The 15,656-nt window shown below is 52.2% G+C and overlaps 3 protein-coding genes across 3 annotated transcripts; 2 read left to right on the top strand and 1 right to left on the bottom strand.

Moving 5' to 3' along the window:
* Positions 1-105: 105 nt before the first annotated feature.
* NWD5 (NACHT and WD40-domain containing NOD-like receptor 5) lies at positions 106-5,035 on the top strand (the record flags this gene model as incomplete). Its single annotated transcript, XM_062879370.1, has 3 exons — positions 106-3,022; positions 3,075-4,966; positions 4,996-5,035. The coding sequence occupies exons 1-3, from the start codon at positions 1,553-1,555 to the stop codon at positions 5,033-5,035; spliced, it is 3,402 nt and encodes a 1,133-aa protein (XP_062730484.1). The 5' UTR covers positions 106-1,552.
* Positions 5,036-7,201: 2,166 nt separating this feature from the next.
* QC761_501240 (uncharacterized protein) lies at positions 7,202-15,144 on the bottom strand. The gene is made up of 5 exons (XM_062879371.1): positions 10,859-15,144; positions 10,556-10,794; positions 10,305-10,497; positions 7,971-10,249; positions 7,202-7,912 (listed from the first exon to the last, which is right to left on the bottom strand). The coding sequence occupies exons 1-5, from the start codon at positions 11,190-11,192 to the stop codon at positions 7,601-7,603; spliced, it is 3,357 nt and encodes a 1,118-aa protein (XP_062730483.1). The 5' UTR covers positions 11,193-15,144; the 3' UTR covers positions 7,202-7,600.
* Positions 12,057-15,244, top strand: QC761_501250 (uncharacterized protein). The gene is made up of 4 exons (XM_062879372.1): positions 12,057-13,085; positions 13,140-13,154; positions 13,191-14,709; positions 14,772-15,244. The coding sequence occupies exons 1-4, from the start codon at positions 12,800-12,802 to the stop codon at positions 15,112-15,114; spliced, it is 2,163 nt and encodes a 720-aa protein (XP_062730482.1). The 5' UTR covers positions 12,057-12,799; the 3' UTR covers positions 15,115-15,244.
* Positions 15,245-15,656: the final 412 nt, after the last annotated feature.

The following is a 15,656-nucleotide window of genomic DNA, read 5'->3' as shown; positions in this document are numbered from 1 at the left end:
GCACAGACCTTATCTTCGTCGTGTGGCACTGTGTGATTCGCTTGTGTAAACCGATAAACACAGGTAGCTGCAGGGATTGCACCATTAGGTTGATGCCCAATGCAATGGCGAACAGCTGCCTGGCTCCTTGTCGTCGCTCCAGGAGCCTTTGGCTGCTAATTATCTCCCTTATCCAACTTCTGTACCGCCTACCTACGAGGCCTTCAACCTTTGAGACAAGGCCCGATCGCAGTTTGAACACTGCCCTTCGCACCCTCTGCTAGTGTATTTACTGCTTTCTTTATATTTTTCCTGCCTGTACAGGCGGCTATGCGAGCCCCATCACTCTCCACGATCAGCACTTCATTTGGTCGATTGGTAGAACACTACGCCGCCAGCATACCATGGATGCACATTCACAAGCTCCGCCTCAAGCGGGCGACGGTGATGCTCCAAATCAATCACTGCGGGTGAAAATCAATCAAATGACCGAGGGGCCTGTTAGCCTAGATCCTAAGAGCGCTTTCGTCAACGACATCTGGCCTAAATTGCTAAATGAGTACGACGCTATGAGGGAGAGACTGGAGGAATTTTGCAAAAGTGCTCTCGAGCGCAGAGCTATTGACTGCCAAGTCAAAAGCAGAACTAAGCAGGTCGATTCAATCAGAAAGTCACTCGATCGGCGCGAGAAAGCGCTTTTAGATCGCAGCCAAAAGCAATTCGAGAGCTTCTCTGACATATTCAGTAACATTCATGATCTTGTCGGACTCAGGATTATCCTTGAATTTGCTGACGATATGGAGAGAGCCGTTTGCTTTATTAAAGAAAGTTTTCGGAAGGAAGAGGAGCCAGTTATTTTCGTCCGTGACCGTGAGATTGGTCGGTCCTGGAAAACACGGTTCGGTGCCTACGAGACTCGCAACTATCGTGTCAGCTTAGAAAAAGGGAAATACAGAGCCCTTTCTCAGTTCTGCGACGTGATATTCGAAATACAAGTCACGACTATCGCGGAAGATCTTTACAACAAGCTTGCACACCCGCTCTTGTACAAGGGTTCATCTCTTACTCGCCAGGATGAGATCGTGATAGATATGGCGCATGGCAACGCTCTTTGTTATGCGCTCTGCTTGGCTTACATGGAGGATAAACTTAAGAAGCGCGCAAACAAGATTGGGGGTAGAACTGAGTTGGCAACGGCAACCGAAGAAATTGCAAGAGATGGCACTAGGTTCAGGGAGAGTTTGACGAAAGGGGCGTCTTTTGACACCCCCGTCTCCCCACCCGGTCTTCTGGAAGCGCTTGAGATTCCACCGGAGGGATATAACTCCGTTGACGATCTTAAACAGTGGATTAACGGGAAGATGACGTATGTTCTACTCCCCAATTCCGAGTTCTAAGGTTTCTAACTATCAGTAGTGGTGTGCTTGACGAGATACGCTCGAATTCACAGACGATCCGCGATGCCATCCTTTCCAAGCTCCCCATTGCGAACGGTGCCGCCTTTGACTCCCACACGGACGAGCACGACGCGCGATGTCACCCTGATACCCGAGTTGGCCTCCAGCGGGACATAATGGCATGGGCGGACGATCCGCACGGCGAATGCATCTTCTGGCTAAACGGCATGGCAGGAACTGGGAAGTCCACCATATCACGTACAGTCGCGCAATCGTTTGCGGACCAAAATTTTCTCGGTGCCAGCTTCTTCTTTAAGAGAGGCGAGAAAGACCGGAGCAAGGCCGCCCTGCTGTTTACAACCATTGCGACTCAGCTTGTTGTCAAAGAGCCTAGTTTGGCATCGTATATCAAGGATGCTATTGAGGCTGACCCTTACGTCACGAGCAAAAGGTTGGAGGAGCAGTTTAAGAAGCTGATCCTAAAGCCGTTGGAAAACCTAAGGGGCAGTTTGGACGACATTAAGACAATTGTCCTGGTGATTGATGCCCTTGATGAGTGCGAACGGGACGATGATATCAGGGTTATTATTTCCCTGTTGTCACAAGCAAAGAGTCTGATTTCCGTACGGCTAAGAGCTTTCCTTACAAGCCGGCCTGAGTTGCCAATCCGACTTGGCTTCAATAAGATCAAGGGAAAATACCAGGATCTAGTCTTGCATGAAATCCCAAAGCCAATTATCGAGCACGATATCGCTGTATATCTGGACTCTGAGCTTACAAAAATCCGAAACGACTACAATGATCTGTCTCCTGGTGGGCAGCAGCTTCCGCACGATTGGCCTGGTCCCCAGATTGTCCAAGACTTGGTCAAGATGGCCGTTCCCCTCTTTATCTTTGCAGCTACTGTTTGCCGTTTTATCCGGGACCCAGCATGGTGTGATCCCGGTGATCAATTAGCAAAGATCCTGGAATATCAGTCAGGAACACAGCAATCCGAGATCGACAAGCTAGACGCAACATATCGCCCAGTCCTTGATCGGTTGCTTGTCGGTTCCGAGGTATCTAAGAGATCCCTTCTTGATGAATTCCGGATGGTCGTGGGCCCGATTGTGCTCTTAGCCGAACCACTCTCGATATGCTCTTTAGCCCGACTTCTTGGTATACAAGAGAAGGTTGTTATTCGCAGACTTGAACCACTTCACTCCGTCCTTAGCGTACCGGTCTCTCCTACATCCCCGGTTAGGATGTTTCATTTGTCATTCCATGACTTTCTCGTTGATCCCAACAAAAAGGACACCAACTCGTTCTGGATAGACAGGGGTGCCACCCACGAAATAATTGCGAGTAGATGCTTGGAGCTTCTTTCTGATAACTTGAAGAAGGACATCTGCGATCTGAGAATGCCTGGAACAGCTCGTGCCGACATTGAGTCGTCAGTCATCGACTTACATTTGCCATCAGATGTCCGGTATGCGTGCCTATATTGGGTCTATCACTTTCAGCAAAGCAGTTCTCGTATAAGCGATAACCATCAAGTATATACCTTCCTCGAAGGTCATTTCCTCCACTGGCTGGAAGCGCTAAGTCTCCTTGGGAAACTATCTACAAGTGTTGGAATGATTAGGGATTTACAGGGTCTCCTTAGTGTAAGGCGCACTAAAGAAGATTTATAAATATTCGCTAACACGAAATATATAGCCCGGTATTAGTTCCACGATCTCCGCGTTTTTACACGATGCAATACGATTTATTCTTAGCTTCCGCCAGATTATCGACATTTACCCCCTTCAGACTTATACTTCCACACTTATTTTTGCGCCAAAGAAAAGCATAATCAGGGGAATATTCTGTGGCTATATTCCTGAATGGATCCCAGTATTGCCAATGGTTGACTTGGAGTGGGACGCGTGTCTGCAGACCTTTGAAGGACATAACGGTTGGGTTACAGCGGTAGCGTTCTCGCCGGATGGTACCACACTGGCGTCAACTTCATACGATAACACGGTACGGCTCTGGGATGTGGCTACCGGCGAGCACCGGCGGACCCTTGAGGGACATAACCGTGGTGTTACAGCGGTAGCGTTCTCGCCGGATGGTGCTACACTGGCGTCAGGTTCAGAGGATAACACAGTACGGCTCTGGGATGTGGCTACCGGCGAGCACCGGCGGACCTTCAAGGGACATAACGGTTATGTTACAGCGGTAGCGTTCTCGCCGGACGGTACCACACTAGCGTCAGCTTCATACGATAAAACGGTACGGCTCTGGGATGTGGCTACCGGCGAGCACCAGCGGACCTTCGAGGGACATAACAGTTATGCTACAGCGGTAGCATTCTCGCCGGACGGTACCACACTAGCGTCAGGTTCAGAGGATAACACGTTAGGGCTTTGGGATGTGGCTACCGGCGAGTACCGGCGGACCCTTGAGGGACATAACCTTTCTATTACGGCGGTAGCGTTCTCGCCGGATGGTGCCACACTGGCGTCAGCTTCATACGATAACACGGTACGGCTCTGGGATGTGGCGACCGGCGAGTACCGGCGGACCCTTGAGGGACATAACGACACTGTTATAGCGGTAGCGTTCCCGCCAGATGGTGCCACACTGGCGTCAGCTTCATGCGATAACATGGTACGGCTCTGGGATGTGGCTACCGGCGAGCACCGGCGGACCCTTGAGGGACATAACAGTTATGCTACGGCGGTAGCGTTCTCGCCGGATGGTGCCACACTGGCGTCAGCTTCATACGATAACACGGTACGGCTCTGGGATGTGGCGACCGGCGAGTGCCGGCGGACCTTCGAGGGGCATAGCGATTGTGTTACAGCGGTAGCGTTCTCGCCGGACGGTACTACACTAGCGTCAGCTTCAGAGGATAACACGGTAGGGCTTTGGGATGTGGCTACCGGCGAGCACCGGCGGACCCTTGAGGGACATAAAGGTTATGTTAGAGCGGTAGCGTTCTCGCCGGATGGTGCTACACTGGCGTCAGCTTCATACGATAACACGCTACGGCTCTGGGATGTGGCTACCGGCGAGCACCGGCGGACCCTTGAGGGACATAACCGTGCTGTTACAGCGGTAGCGTTCTCGCCGGATGGTGCTACACTGGCGTCAGCTTCATACGATAACACGGTACGGCTCTGGGATGTGGCTACCGGCGAGCACCGGCGGACCCTTGAGGGACATAACCGTGGTGTTACAGCGGTAGCGTTCTCACCGGATGGTGCTACACTGGCGTCAGCTTCATACGATAACACGGTATGGCTCTGGGATGTGTCTACCGGCGAGCACCAGCGGACCCTTGAGGGACATAGCCGTTCTAATACGGCGGTAGCGTTCTCGCCGGACGGTACCACACTGGCGTCAGCTTCATACGATAACACGGTACGGCTCTGGGATGTGGCTACCGGCGAGTACCGGCGGACCTTCGAGGGGCATAGCGATTGTGTTACAGCGGTAGCGTTCTCGCCAGACGGTGCCACACTAGCGTCATGTTCAGACGATAACACGGTACGGCTCTGGGATGTGGCTACCGGCGAGCACCGGCGGACCCTCATGGAGCATGGCATTTTTAAACGTCTATCGTTTGTGGATAATGATTACCTTGAAACAGATCGCGGATTGCTGAAGATAACCCCGAGTTCAGCAAATAACTTTACAGACCAAGGACCGGGCAGCGGTCTTCTCTTTGTCAGTGATAAGTGGATTACACGAAATGGGAAGAACCTTATCTGGCTTCCTCCTAACTATCGACCAATATGTACAGCTGTATACAATTGTACCATCGCCATAGGACATGCTTCTGGCCAACTTTGCCTCTTTCGATTTGATTTTAATGGGAAAGGTGGACGTCATAATGTCGTATAACATTATATCTTTCAATATTTTGGCTTAACTGAAGCGTTTCGGAGACGTTGTTGATTTAGAATATTTTGTTTTCGCTACATACATATAGTTTTAATCTACTACCATAATTAATCCGACGTTATTGTGGTGGAACTACATTAAGCAGCAGAAGATCACATTATACAACGCAGCAGATATTCGCCTTAACAGGTTTATACCTCTCTCTCCATCGCACTGTGGGGCAAATTATATAAACATTTGGCTGCTCTATTTACCTGGTGGCTACGGTGTCGTACTTTGACAGCCTCTCAACACGTAAACGCCGGCAAATGTCAGCACCATTGGGAATTCATTTGGGACCTCGATGTTCTTCAAGTACGGCTGGTCCGTGGCCAAACACTTCAAAGAGTGCAAGAGCGGACGCCGGTTTCGCTCTTAGCTATAAATCCAAAACTTAAATATAACTCTTATTTCCTGGGGAAGCTGCCCACTCTGCTTGACAGGCTGTGGATGGGAAGAAAGTGCGGACTTTTCCTTGGTAGGTGGCAAGGAAGTGCGTTTTCTAGAGAGCAAGGCTATGCGTCTCTTCGTGAGATCTGACGACTTAATAATTTGCTCCCCCTACTTTTTTTTCGCTGAACGTGAGTGATCCGGGAGCCGTCAACGAGATCCTCGTCTGGTCTCGGGGCGAGCATATTCGCCCACCCTCTAAAATTATCATCGTACTACTCTAAGCCTGACTCCACAATAAAACGCTATTTCCCATCCTCGTTTTTGTGGGAAGTAGTAATACTTATTATCCTCGCCCGCTTTTGAGCTGACCGAGATAATAGTTCTATTACCGTTCGTCTCTTATATTGAGTTATAGTACTGATATAGGATACCCGCTACATCGCCTGTAATACCCCCTCTTCTTTCACAGCTTCGAAATCGTTTTGCTGGCCGCATTAGTTTGGATATAGATATATATGTTGGGGCTTTCCAGAACTTATTGCTAGTTGTGAAGTCGCCGGTGTCAAATTCATAATTGGCTCCACGAAAAGGTGGGCGGAATAATGTTATTTAGGTCATGTCGAGCTGATAATAGGATAAGAATCAAGTGCGAGCAAGTAGGAAGTGTATGCTGGATAGGTGAGCGAAGGGGGATGCTAAACTAGGATGAAAGAAGATATGCCAAGCTTGCGATTAAATAGCACGTATTTGCGTAGGGGCTGATTGGTACCTTCACTTGTCATTGCGCTGTGAGAAACATCACGTAAGCGCCGAGCTGCCTTAGTCTGCAATTCATATGATAATGATAATAATAATTTATTAACGCCGGGTGGCTAAGCCGAAAGCGCAACTATTACCGATTGAAACATACATTTCCCAAAATATACCCTACTCTCCTTGAAGCCCATGCAAAGTCCATTCTAGCTTATGCACTCATTTTTATCATTTCTCTTCGGATTCTCGTAGATTAGTAAGATTGTTCGTAGGCTGGCTTGAAGTTGGTTCTTTAAGTGTTCAACGTCCTATCTTCGGCGGCTGAAGCGGTACCTGCTGTTCGTGGCACAGGGTGATAGGTGTAGGGTTGGTGGAGAGTGGTGGTTGGCCGGTCAGGTATTTTAGTCGGCCCGTGGTCATTGCGAACCGAATCGTTGCCCAAACGGCCTCGACGCTCGGAGTCCAGTCTTCGTCATCCGATGACAATTTCCCTCCCAGATAGAAGGAAATATTGCATCTGTGAGTATGCTCCATCGTTTCGTTCTCTTACACCTTGGCTTCTCAACCCCTTACCGCCGGTATCCCAAAAGCCGTCCAGATCTTACAGGATTATAGCATATCGCCCCGATATTAAAGATCCCAAGACCCGAGATTTGTGGCTGGGCCAGAGGGAGCAAATAACTATATACCTGAGGTGCTGGCCTGGGCTGTGCCGCAATGATGAGCCAAGTCCAGTACTAACGCACACGGACATCCAAGCACGATTCAGTTGTTTAGCTGAATCCTCAGCAAAACGCATTCCTTGCGATAGCTTATAGATAATCATGATCTCGGTTACAAAGATTGGAGTAGTAAGTGTCCAGAAATGTAAAGAGCTATACTTTGTAATTCCGCCTAGGAGCTTAAAATAACAAGCTCGATGGACCGACGTACCTATATCTTTTTACCGCCCGTGTTATTTTCGATTTTTATTTTCTGTCAACGCTTATATGCTTTAGGTATATTGGAAGACTGAGTGGTGTGAGTGTAGAAGAGAGGGAGAGGAATCTTCCTCTGCTTTTGGCAGTATGACATCCGAAATCTGCGTTGGATTTCCCTGGAAATGACAGTCTGGGTGCATAACCTATTACGTCCTCCTCCCCATCACTAAAATGCATTTCCATTCTCTAAACCTCATCCCACATCACCTTCATGGTAACAGGGAAGGGCGTCAAAGCACCCCAGTCCTCCCTGAGGTAATCCACCCCGTTCCCATCCGCCCTCGGCACCTTCTTTAGCTCTCCCTGCGGACCAGGCGCGCGCCGGACATTCTTCCTCTTGAACAGAGCACGGAACATCTCTGTGAGGGCAATCTGGCTGATTTCCTTGCCCAGGAAGGCATGAGGACCGGCGTCAAAGTGGATGTACTTGTCCAGTGGACGGCGGGGGTTGACGGTTTCTGGCTCGGGGAAGTAAGCTGCGTCGCGGGAGGCGGTTGACTAGAAAACAAGAGAGGTTAATACTGGAGGGGACAAAAAGGGTAAAAGAGGGGCATACAGAGTTGATGGTAACCTTGCTGCCGGGCTGGATGTGCAGCTCCGTGCCATTGGACGCCGTGACAGTGCCGGCGGTTGTGGCTTCAAAGTGAGACCGAGCTGAACCTGACAGGCGGATGCCTTCCAGGACGTAACCCAAGAGGAGAGCGTCGTTCTGGGAAGATGACGGCTGGGAGGCAATGGCGGTAATGTCCGCTACGTGCGCGGCACCCTCGGGGGAGAGGTAGTAATCCACTGCCTGGGTGAACAGCTCACCTTGGCTCGAGGCGAGGGCCGCAGCGGTTGGGAGGACATGGTTCCAAGTGATGTCGTGCGTGGCCAAACCGGCCTTCTTAAGCTCCTTGATAAAGTTAACGCCGAAGGTGTTGAGGACGCTGTTCTTGGCTGCCTTGGGGCTCTTGACCGTCTTGTCGACAAGGGTGCCGAGCTGACCAGCGACCGTCTTGGCTGCTTCCACCACGGGGAAGAGCTTAACAGGCTCCAAGTCGACGAAGAGGGCAGAGGCGATGATCTGGAGGACGGCGTAAAGCTCGTGCTCGGTGTAGATGCCCTTGCTGTTTTCCTTGGTTGTCAACGGAAGGCCGAAGACACTGGCGGCAAAGTGGGTTGGCACGATATTGGCAATGTCGCGGACGAGGTCAGCAAACTTGCTGCCGGGTACCAAAGTGTAGCTCTTGGTGGTGAGCAGTTTGTCTGTCAAGCTCTCGTAGAAGGCCTTGATCTGGGTGCCCAGCTCAGGGGTGAACAGCGACCGAGATGCAGTGGTGCGGTGCCTGTCGTGGACAGCAGCATCGCCAGAAAGCTCAGGGCTTGCCTTGGCGCGGATGCCAGCAACACCAGCATTCCAGGTGCTCTTGAACTTGTCCTCAGCAGCAAAGATGCGCTGGGCACCATCGTACGAGGTGACCTCGGTGGGTGTGGCGATCCTGCCTGGCCGGGAGAAGTCAAAGAGATGAGCGCGCTTGAGGTCCTTGAGAATCTTGCTGTTCTCCGACGGGGTCACCATGGGGTAGTGCGCGTAGACCGAGTTGTACTTGAAGTGGTTGGGGAAAGCCCGGAGGAAGAGCTTGTAAAAGACGCAACCGTGGTTGATGTTCAAGTCATACTGGACTTCGTTGAAACCCCAGTTGGTGAGGTTTCGTGGTGTGTAGTCGATGGTGTAGTGGCGGTCACCTCTCACCAGACACACAGCATCCGACAAGACGACACGGGAGATGGTGTAGGTAGGCGCAATGCCGACACCAGGAACCATGGGCTCCTTCCTCTCCTCCGCCACGAGACCAGGGTACAGCTCCACAAAGTCGGGGTGATCATACAGGCGACGAAGAGACTCAGCAACACCCGGGTCCGAGTTGATGTCCTCGAACTTCTCGTAGGGCTTCAGGCCGAAGTGCTTGCGGAATTCGTTCAAGCCAGCAACATTCCATCTGCGGCCTTGAATGATCCCGAGAATCTCAACCGCCCGCATCGACTCGGGCACGTTGCGGGCGCCAAAAGATCCAGCGGGGTCCTCAATGGCGTCTGAGATGCAGTTGACAAGGTCATCGTCGTTGAACTTGCCATCCGGCCCTCTCTGGAATTTGTTGAAGGGACGCTCCGCAGGGTCATCTGGGATCATGCCCTCGAATTTGCCGAAGCCCATGATGAGCTCATGAATAGAGAGGTCCTTGCCCGGCTTCTTGAAGAGATCATAGTAGAAATCCTGAATCCACTTGTCATCCTTGGCCGAGATGCACGAGTGCCAGCGGTAGCAGAGGTTGAACTCGGCCGAGCACACATTGCCGGTACCACGCTCGGCACCCTCCTTGGTGTCAACGTTTATGCCAGTCTCGACACGGGGGTCAAGAGTCCAGGTGGTATCAACACGGTTGAGGTTGACAATGTTTCGGACGTAATCCAGCAGTGTGATGTTGATGTACAGACCAGAGGTGATCAACCGAGCATGCTGGAACAGGTCGTTGTCGTACTTCTTCCACGCAGCCTCCTTCTTCTCGCCCTCAAGGTTGGGGCTGGGGGGAGAAAACCTGCCATCCTCGTTGATGCGGGCCAAGTTCTCAGCCACATGGTTGTGGACGCGGTTGAACATGATCAAAAACACACCGACACCGGGTGGCATGCCCAGGAGGCGCTTGTCAGCAAAGCAGTCAGGCTTGATCTTGCCGTCCTTGAAGGTGCGGATGGTGTCCTGCATGTCCTGATTGCTGCCGTACAGAGGAGACAGGTCCAGGTACGAAGAGGTCTTGGACTTGCTCATGTCCCTGTAGTCTGTCCAGAACAGATCTGCACAGTGCGTTAGTGACGATGTCGACAACTGGCAGCTGACAGGAATACCTACCGTGAATGATGATACTGGCCCAGTACCACAGAATGCTAGAGACATTGTTCGGATGTTCTGTGTACTCCGTCCGCTTCATGACTGACTCGAAGATGAGATTGGGGTCTGGAAGAGCGCCCTGCCGAACGACATTGGCAGCTACCGATCTGGAGTACGAAGTGCCAGCGGCACCAAGCTGGGGAAACATAACATTCTGGAAAGGCGTCAGCATGAGGATGAGCAATCGAGTGATATGACAAACCCAAACTCACATTATATGACCCATCAGCCTGGCGATACTGGAACTTCTCACCCACATACATCGAAGGGGGATGCTCAAGGGTGTACCACAGCTCGCTCAAAAACGAGTTGGTGAGCTCTGTGCGTGTCTTGGAGTTGCTAGGCAAGTTGGACACAAGCTGGATGACCTTTTCCATGGCCATAGTCTTGTCATCCTTGATCTTCTCGCCCTTGACCTTGGCCTTGACCACACCAAGAAGGGTCTTGTAGTCTGTCTCGAGGTCAGCAACGGTGTTCCGACCGGACCAGTCACCACATCATCACATGACACTTACCAGCAAGCCGCAGTTGCTTGACATCGTCTCTGAGTTTGCCCCATTTCTTCGATCGGCTGAATGTGTCGGCGCCATGCTGATTTGGCAACGGAGCAACTGATGACTGCATCACTTGGCCATACCGCTCAAAGGCATTGGCAACGCCAGCTCTGTTTGCACCCGTGGGCTTCAAGTCAAGAGGAGTAGGCCTTGGCTTTGCTTGACTGGCGACAAGTTCCATTCCCTCGCGTGATTGGTGGGCAGACGAGCTCCCGTGGCTCGAGCTTGAGCCATTGAGAGCAGTAACTCCCGTGCCATTCGAGGCCTTGTGCCCGTTGCCGTTGTAATCTGACATGATGTAAGCTTGTAAGAAGGGGTATAATGGGTATAAAATTGAAACAACAAAAGTACTAGATAGGATTGATAACAATGGTAGCTTTCCAAAACGTCATGAGGAGATGTGAGATGAAGCAATGGAAGCACAGAGTGCTGCAGACAGGCCGGTTAAGAAGGGATGTCAAGAGCTCGAGGAGAGAGGCCCAGTCTCCCTGAGCTCGTGAGACTGTGTTGTGTGATGTCACCCTAGCTGGGATCGACCCGCCCCCCCATGCCGCCTCTCGCGCACTTTTTGGTCTTGGAGATCGAATGGTTGGAAAAGGGAAAATCTTCAGGTGAGACAAACCCCGCCGGGCTTGCTTGGTGGCTTGACTGGAACAACAGGGGAGCTATCTGGCCAACCAATTCAGGTGCACAGCACTCGGGTGCTCGCCGAATTCAGAGTGGCTTGAAGGGATTCAACCCAGACGCGAACATCAACCTTGCAGCACAAGAGACCCTTAACGAAGCACCGCATATCAAAGTACTACACTACCTACATGGTGATTGTTGTGCGGACCGACGTATCGCCCAGGGGAACGGCAGCTCTTGGGCCCAGGCGGTGACAGCAAATGGCTGGGGAACTTTGACCTCTGCCGATGGACCGTGGAATACCATTACTAATAGTTGGTGGACATCGATGGCCGAGAGTGGTGGATAGGGGAAGGCAGGCCATGCCACTGGAGCATGCAGGTCTGTCAAGTGAGGTCGTCGAAATGGCTGCAGGGTTGTGCATCTGCCAATTACCGACGAGGGTGACCTTGTGGGACGACGGGTCACTGTGGTCGATCAAGACGCTACCCAAGCCCGCTACAAGGTGATTATCGCTGTCCAAAACGGTTTGGCGTCGAGCCCAAGACACCATGATCCGCTAAGATCGCCGTACCGTTCCTCCTCCCGGGAACGATCCGAGCACCCAGGAGGCGGGCCGGGATTGAAAAAGCTTTTAGTATCGATCTGGTGCATGGAGAGGCTGAAACCCAGCCAATGATAGCCGTCTGCTTCGGCTTGAAGACCGCAATTGCCGCCGTGGTTCGGCGTCCTAACTTCCCCATCCGGCCCCCTTGCGCAGACCGCATAGCAGCTGAAGGCCGGGGTCATTGCTGCACTCTAACTACCCATCTCGTCGTGATAGGCCATCAAGAACCGCTACCCACGGACTAATGCCCGACCTGCCATCCTTCTGCCACATCGACCAATGGCAAATGAGCCGACAACCAGCATCGTGGACATCAGTGCCTCCTTTTCTGATAGGACGACTGGTTTCTCCTCGCAGAGTGTCTCACCTCTCACAGCGATCGGCATCAGTGCGTCGTGGAAAAAGATTGGGAGGTTCAAAGAGTCATGAAGGGAGCTGAATGTGTTACGAGCGGGGGCTCTCATTCAAATGACGGAATCCTGCAGAAGGGGGTGGTAGGCTGGCGTCGTGGATTGGTCCTCGAGAAAGTGGCATTGATAAAAGGGGAATGCTGGTGTTGTCCCAGAACATTGGTGATGCGATCATGGGTTCTTGCGCCGTCTTGATTCACTTTCTGTGTCACCCCCCCCCAGCGTCGGAATTTTGTGAGGTCAGCCCACTGTAGAGAAATGGATAAGTCGCACCTCATGCCCGAGAGGCTGGGTAACCGTGTCAGAGTCTCCAGTCCAGATCGGGAGTCCCACATTGACGCACACGAAGACTTTTTCTCAACACATCTGCCATCTCGTCCTGTCACTCCAATGGGTCCAGACAGAGACCATCAGTCTCGCCACCGGAAGCCGAGCAAGATTGTGTTGTGCTTCGATGGCACAGGCAATAAGTTCCATGGCGACGACACCGACAGCAACATTTTGAAGATATTTCGAATGCTCGACAGGACAGCGAGGGATCAATGTAAGTATTTCGATACCGTCTATTATCTGACTGGAGTGCTGACAATCTGATTAGTTCATTATTATCAACGTGAGTGATAAAGAATTGTGTTACATTGTGTTGTAGGGCGTCGTACTAAACTGTATCCTGAAGCCGGAATTGGCACCTATGTCGTCTCGAGCAGCTTGACTCGCACGGGAACGGTGGCGCGTATCAAGTCTTGGTACATGAAAGCCAAAGACAGTGCCATTGGGTCCTCGTTCGATCATCATGTTGTGGGAGGCTATCGGTTCCTGATGAGGTTCTACAACCCTGGAGATGAGATCTACATCTTTGGCTTCTCGCGTGGGGCGTACATTGCGCGATTCTTGGCCGAGATGTTGGATTATGTCGGGCTGCTGTCGCACGGTAACGAGGAGATGGTGGTGTTTGCGTGGAAAGCCTTCTCCAACTGGCAGAGCAGGCAGGGGGATAACACTCCAGAAGGGAACCAGAAGAAGAGGGAGATGTACACCTTCATGAAGGGATTTCGTGAGACCTTCTCCCGCCCTGTCCGCCGCATCCGCTTTCTCGGCCTCTTCGATACAGTCAACAGTGTACCTCAGTTTGAGGCAGCCTGGATGCAAAGGAGCAAGTTTCCTTACACGGCGCGCACCTCGGCAAAGGTTGTCCGTCACGCCGTGAGTATTGATGAGCGCCGCGCCAAGTTCCGGCAGGACTTGGTGTACCAGAGCAAGAGCGGCAAGAAGCAGCACCACCATCACCCAGTGTCCGATGGTCTCCACAATCTCCACGAGAAATACAGACGAAAATTCGTTGCCGCTCCCGCCCACCAAGGTAAACAGGGCCAGGACGACAGAGGGCGACGGCCCACGTTGGGCGTGCCCACGGATCCAGAGCCATATCGCAGGCGCTCCCACTCGACACGATCACGGCACACCAACAAGACCGAGGCTTCGGCGCGCCCGACGGAGAACGACGTCAAATCCGAGGTATCAATCGAGCCCCATCCTCATCTGGAGGACGCCGAATCATTTGCCGAGAGTGAGGAAAGCGACGAGGAGGAAAGCCATCAGGACGTCGACGAAGTGTGGTTCTCAGGAGGCCATGCGGATATTGGTGGTGGGTGGGAGGAAACCCTTGAGGACTCCAAGGTCGCCAGCCACGTTCCCTTGGTCTGGATGGTCCACGAAGCGATCAAGGCAGGCCTGATGTTTGACGAGGAGAAGGTCCGCGAGATGGGTTGCGTCGAGGCTCTCCATGACCACGACGAGTCCGACACCGAGGATCATGGGTATAGGCCGCCGTCGGCAGGACAGGAACAGCCACTCAATGACGAGATTGCCCCTCACGAGACCTCGGGCGAGCCCAACCCACCGATTCCAAACATCATGATCCGCAGTTCGAGTATGAGCACACCCAAGTTGTTCCAGCAATCCAGCTTCAAGGACTCATTTTCTCAGGCCAACCGCGGGGGCAGTGCTGCCAAAAAGTCGGGTGAGAAGGAGGGTGACTGCAGCGGGCAGCAGAAGCCTTCGTCGTTCCGAGAAATGATGCACAAAGCGCACACGGCTCGAATTCACGACTCCCTCGAGTTTGATTGCGGGCTGAGCAAGACTTCAGTGTTAGCTTGGAAGATTATGGAGTACGTAGCCACTATTTTCTGCCTTACCGTGTATGCCGGCCAGCTAACAGTTGCCCTCCCAGGTATCTCCCCTTCCGCCGTATGGACCTTCAAGAAGATGGCTCTTGGAAGCCCATTCGCTGGCCCCTCCCCTGCGGGGAAGTTCGTGACATTCCTGAGGATGCCCGTATCCATGGCAGTGTGATCCGCCGCATGAAGGCACACGAGAAATATCGGCCAGGAAATTTGATCATTGGTGGTGGTGGGAGAGGGGTGAGGCGTGCTGGAGAGGAGCATGGTATTGGCGATTGGGTCTGTGTTGAGAACGATGGTTGTCCGATTGGGGAGATTTGGATGAAGAGGAGCGCTTGGGAGAAGATGCATGGGAATTGCAATGGCAACGAGAAGAATGACAATGCCCACTGATGAGGATACGTGCCTAGTGTAACACTTGAGGATATGCTCAGAAACAAGCAAAAAGCATACCATCTTCTTCTTCACCTTTCATCACGGGACATGTGAGGTAGCCAATAAAGAATCGCCTTGTCCTGTGCCATTCATGCTGATAGCGCTGCGGCCATTTGGGCTGAAATCCCCCGTGACCCCTCACCCTTCATACCTTCCTAATCCCTCATCTGATCGGACGACTGAACCTCGACCACCGACTATCGTAGAACGTACCGCCTTGGTCTGCCCGTCCAGTATTCGTCAGGATGCGCCTGCTGTACACAACCACCCTAAAACTTGCAGAGTTTACAGACAATAGTGTGCCCCCCTACACCATCTTGTTACACACCTGGGGCTACGAGGAGGTAACGTTTCGGGACATGGAAGTGGGCTGCACCATAGAGAAATAAAGATACCGGAAGATCGAGGCCTTTTGCGACCTCGCCAGAGAGTGATACCAATATGCTTGGGTCGACACCTGCTGCATCGATAAGACGAGCAGCGCCGAGTTCTCAGCAGCT

This window comes from Podospora bellae-mahoneyi, chromosome 5, assembly GCF_035222275.1.
Source record: "Podospora bellae-mahoneyi strain CBS 112042 chromosome 5, whole genome shotgun sequence".
Classification (NCBI taxonomy): Eukaryota; Fungi; Ascomycota; class Sordariomycetes; order Sordariales; family Podosporaceae; genus Podospora; species Podospora bellae-mahoneyi.
This window is presented reverse-complemented; position numbering and strand designations above follow the sequence as displayed.

Coding starts and splice junctions, on each gene's coding strand:
- QC761_501240 (XM_062879371.1), bottom strand. CDS start 11,192: ATGTCAGATTACAACGGCAACGGGCACAAGGCCTCGAATGGCACGGGA. Junction 10,250..10,304: donor GGCCAGTATCATCATTCACG/GTAGGTATTCCT, acceptor CGCACTGTGCAG/ATCTGTTCTGGACAGACTAC. Junction 7,913..7,970: donor GCAAGGTTACCATCAACTCT/GTATGCCCCTCT, acceptor CTTGTTTTCTAG/TCAACCGCCTCCCGCGACGC.
- QC761_501250 (XM_062879372.1), top strand. CDS start 12,800: ATGGATAAGTCGCACCTCATGCCCGAGAGGCTGGGTAACCGTGTCAGA. Junction 14,710..14,771: donor TTAGCTTGGAAGATTATGGA/GTACGTAGCCAC, acceptor TTGCCCTCCCAG/GTATCTCCCCTTCCGCCGTA.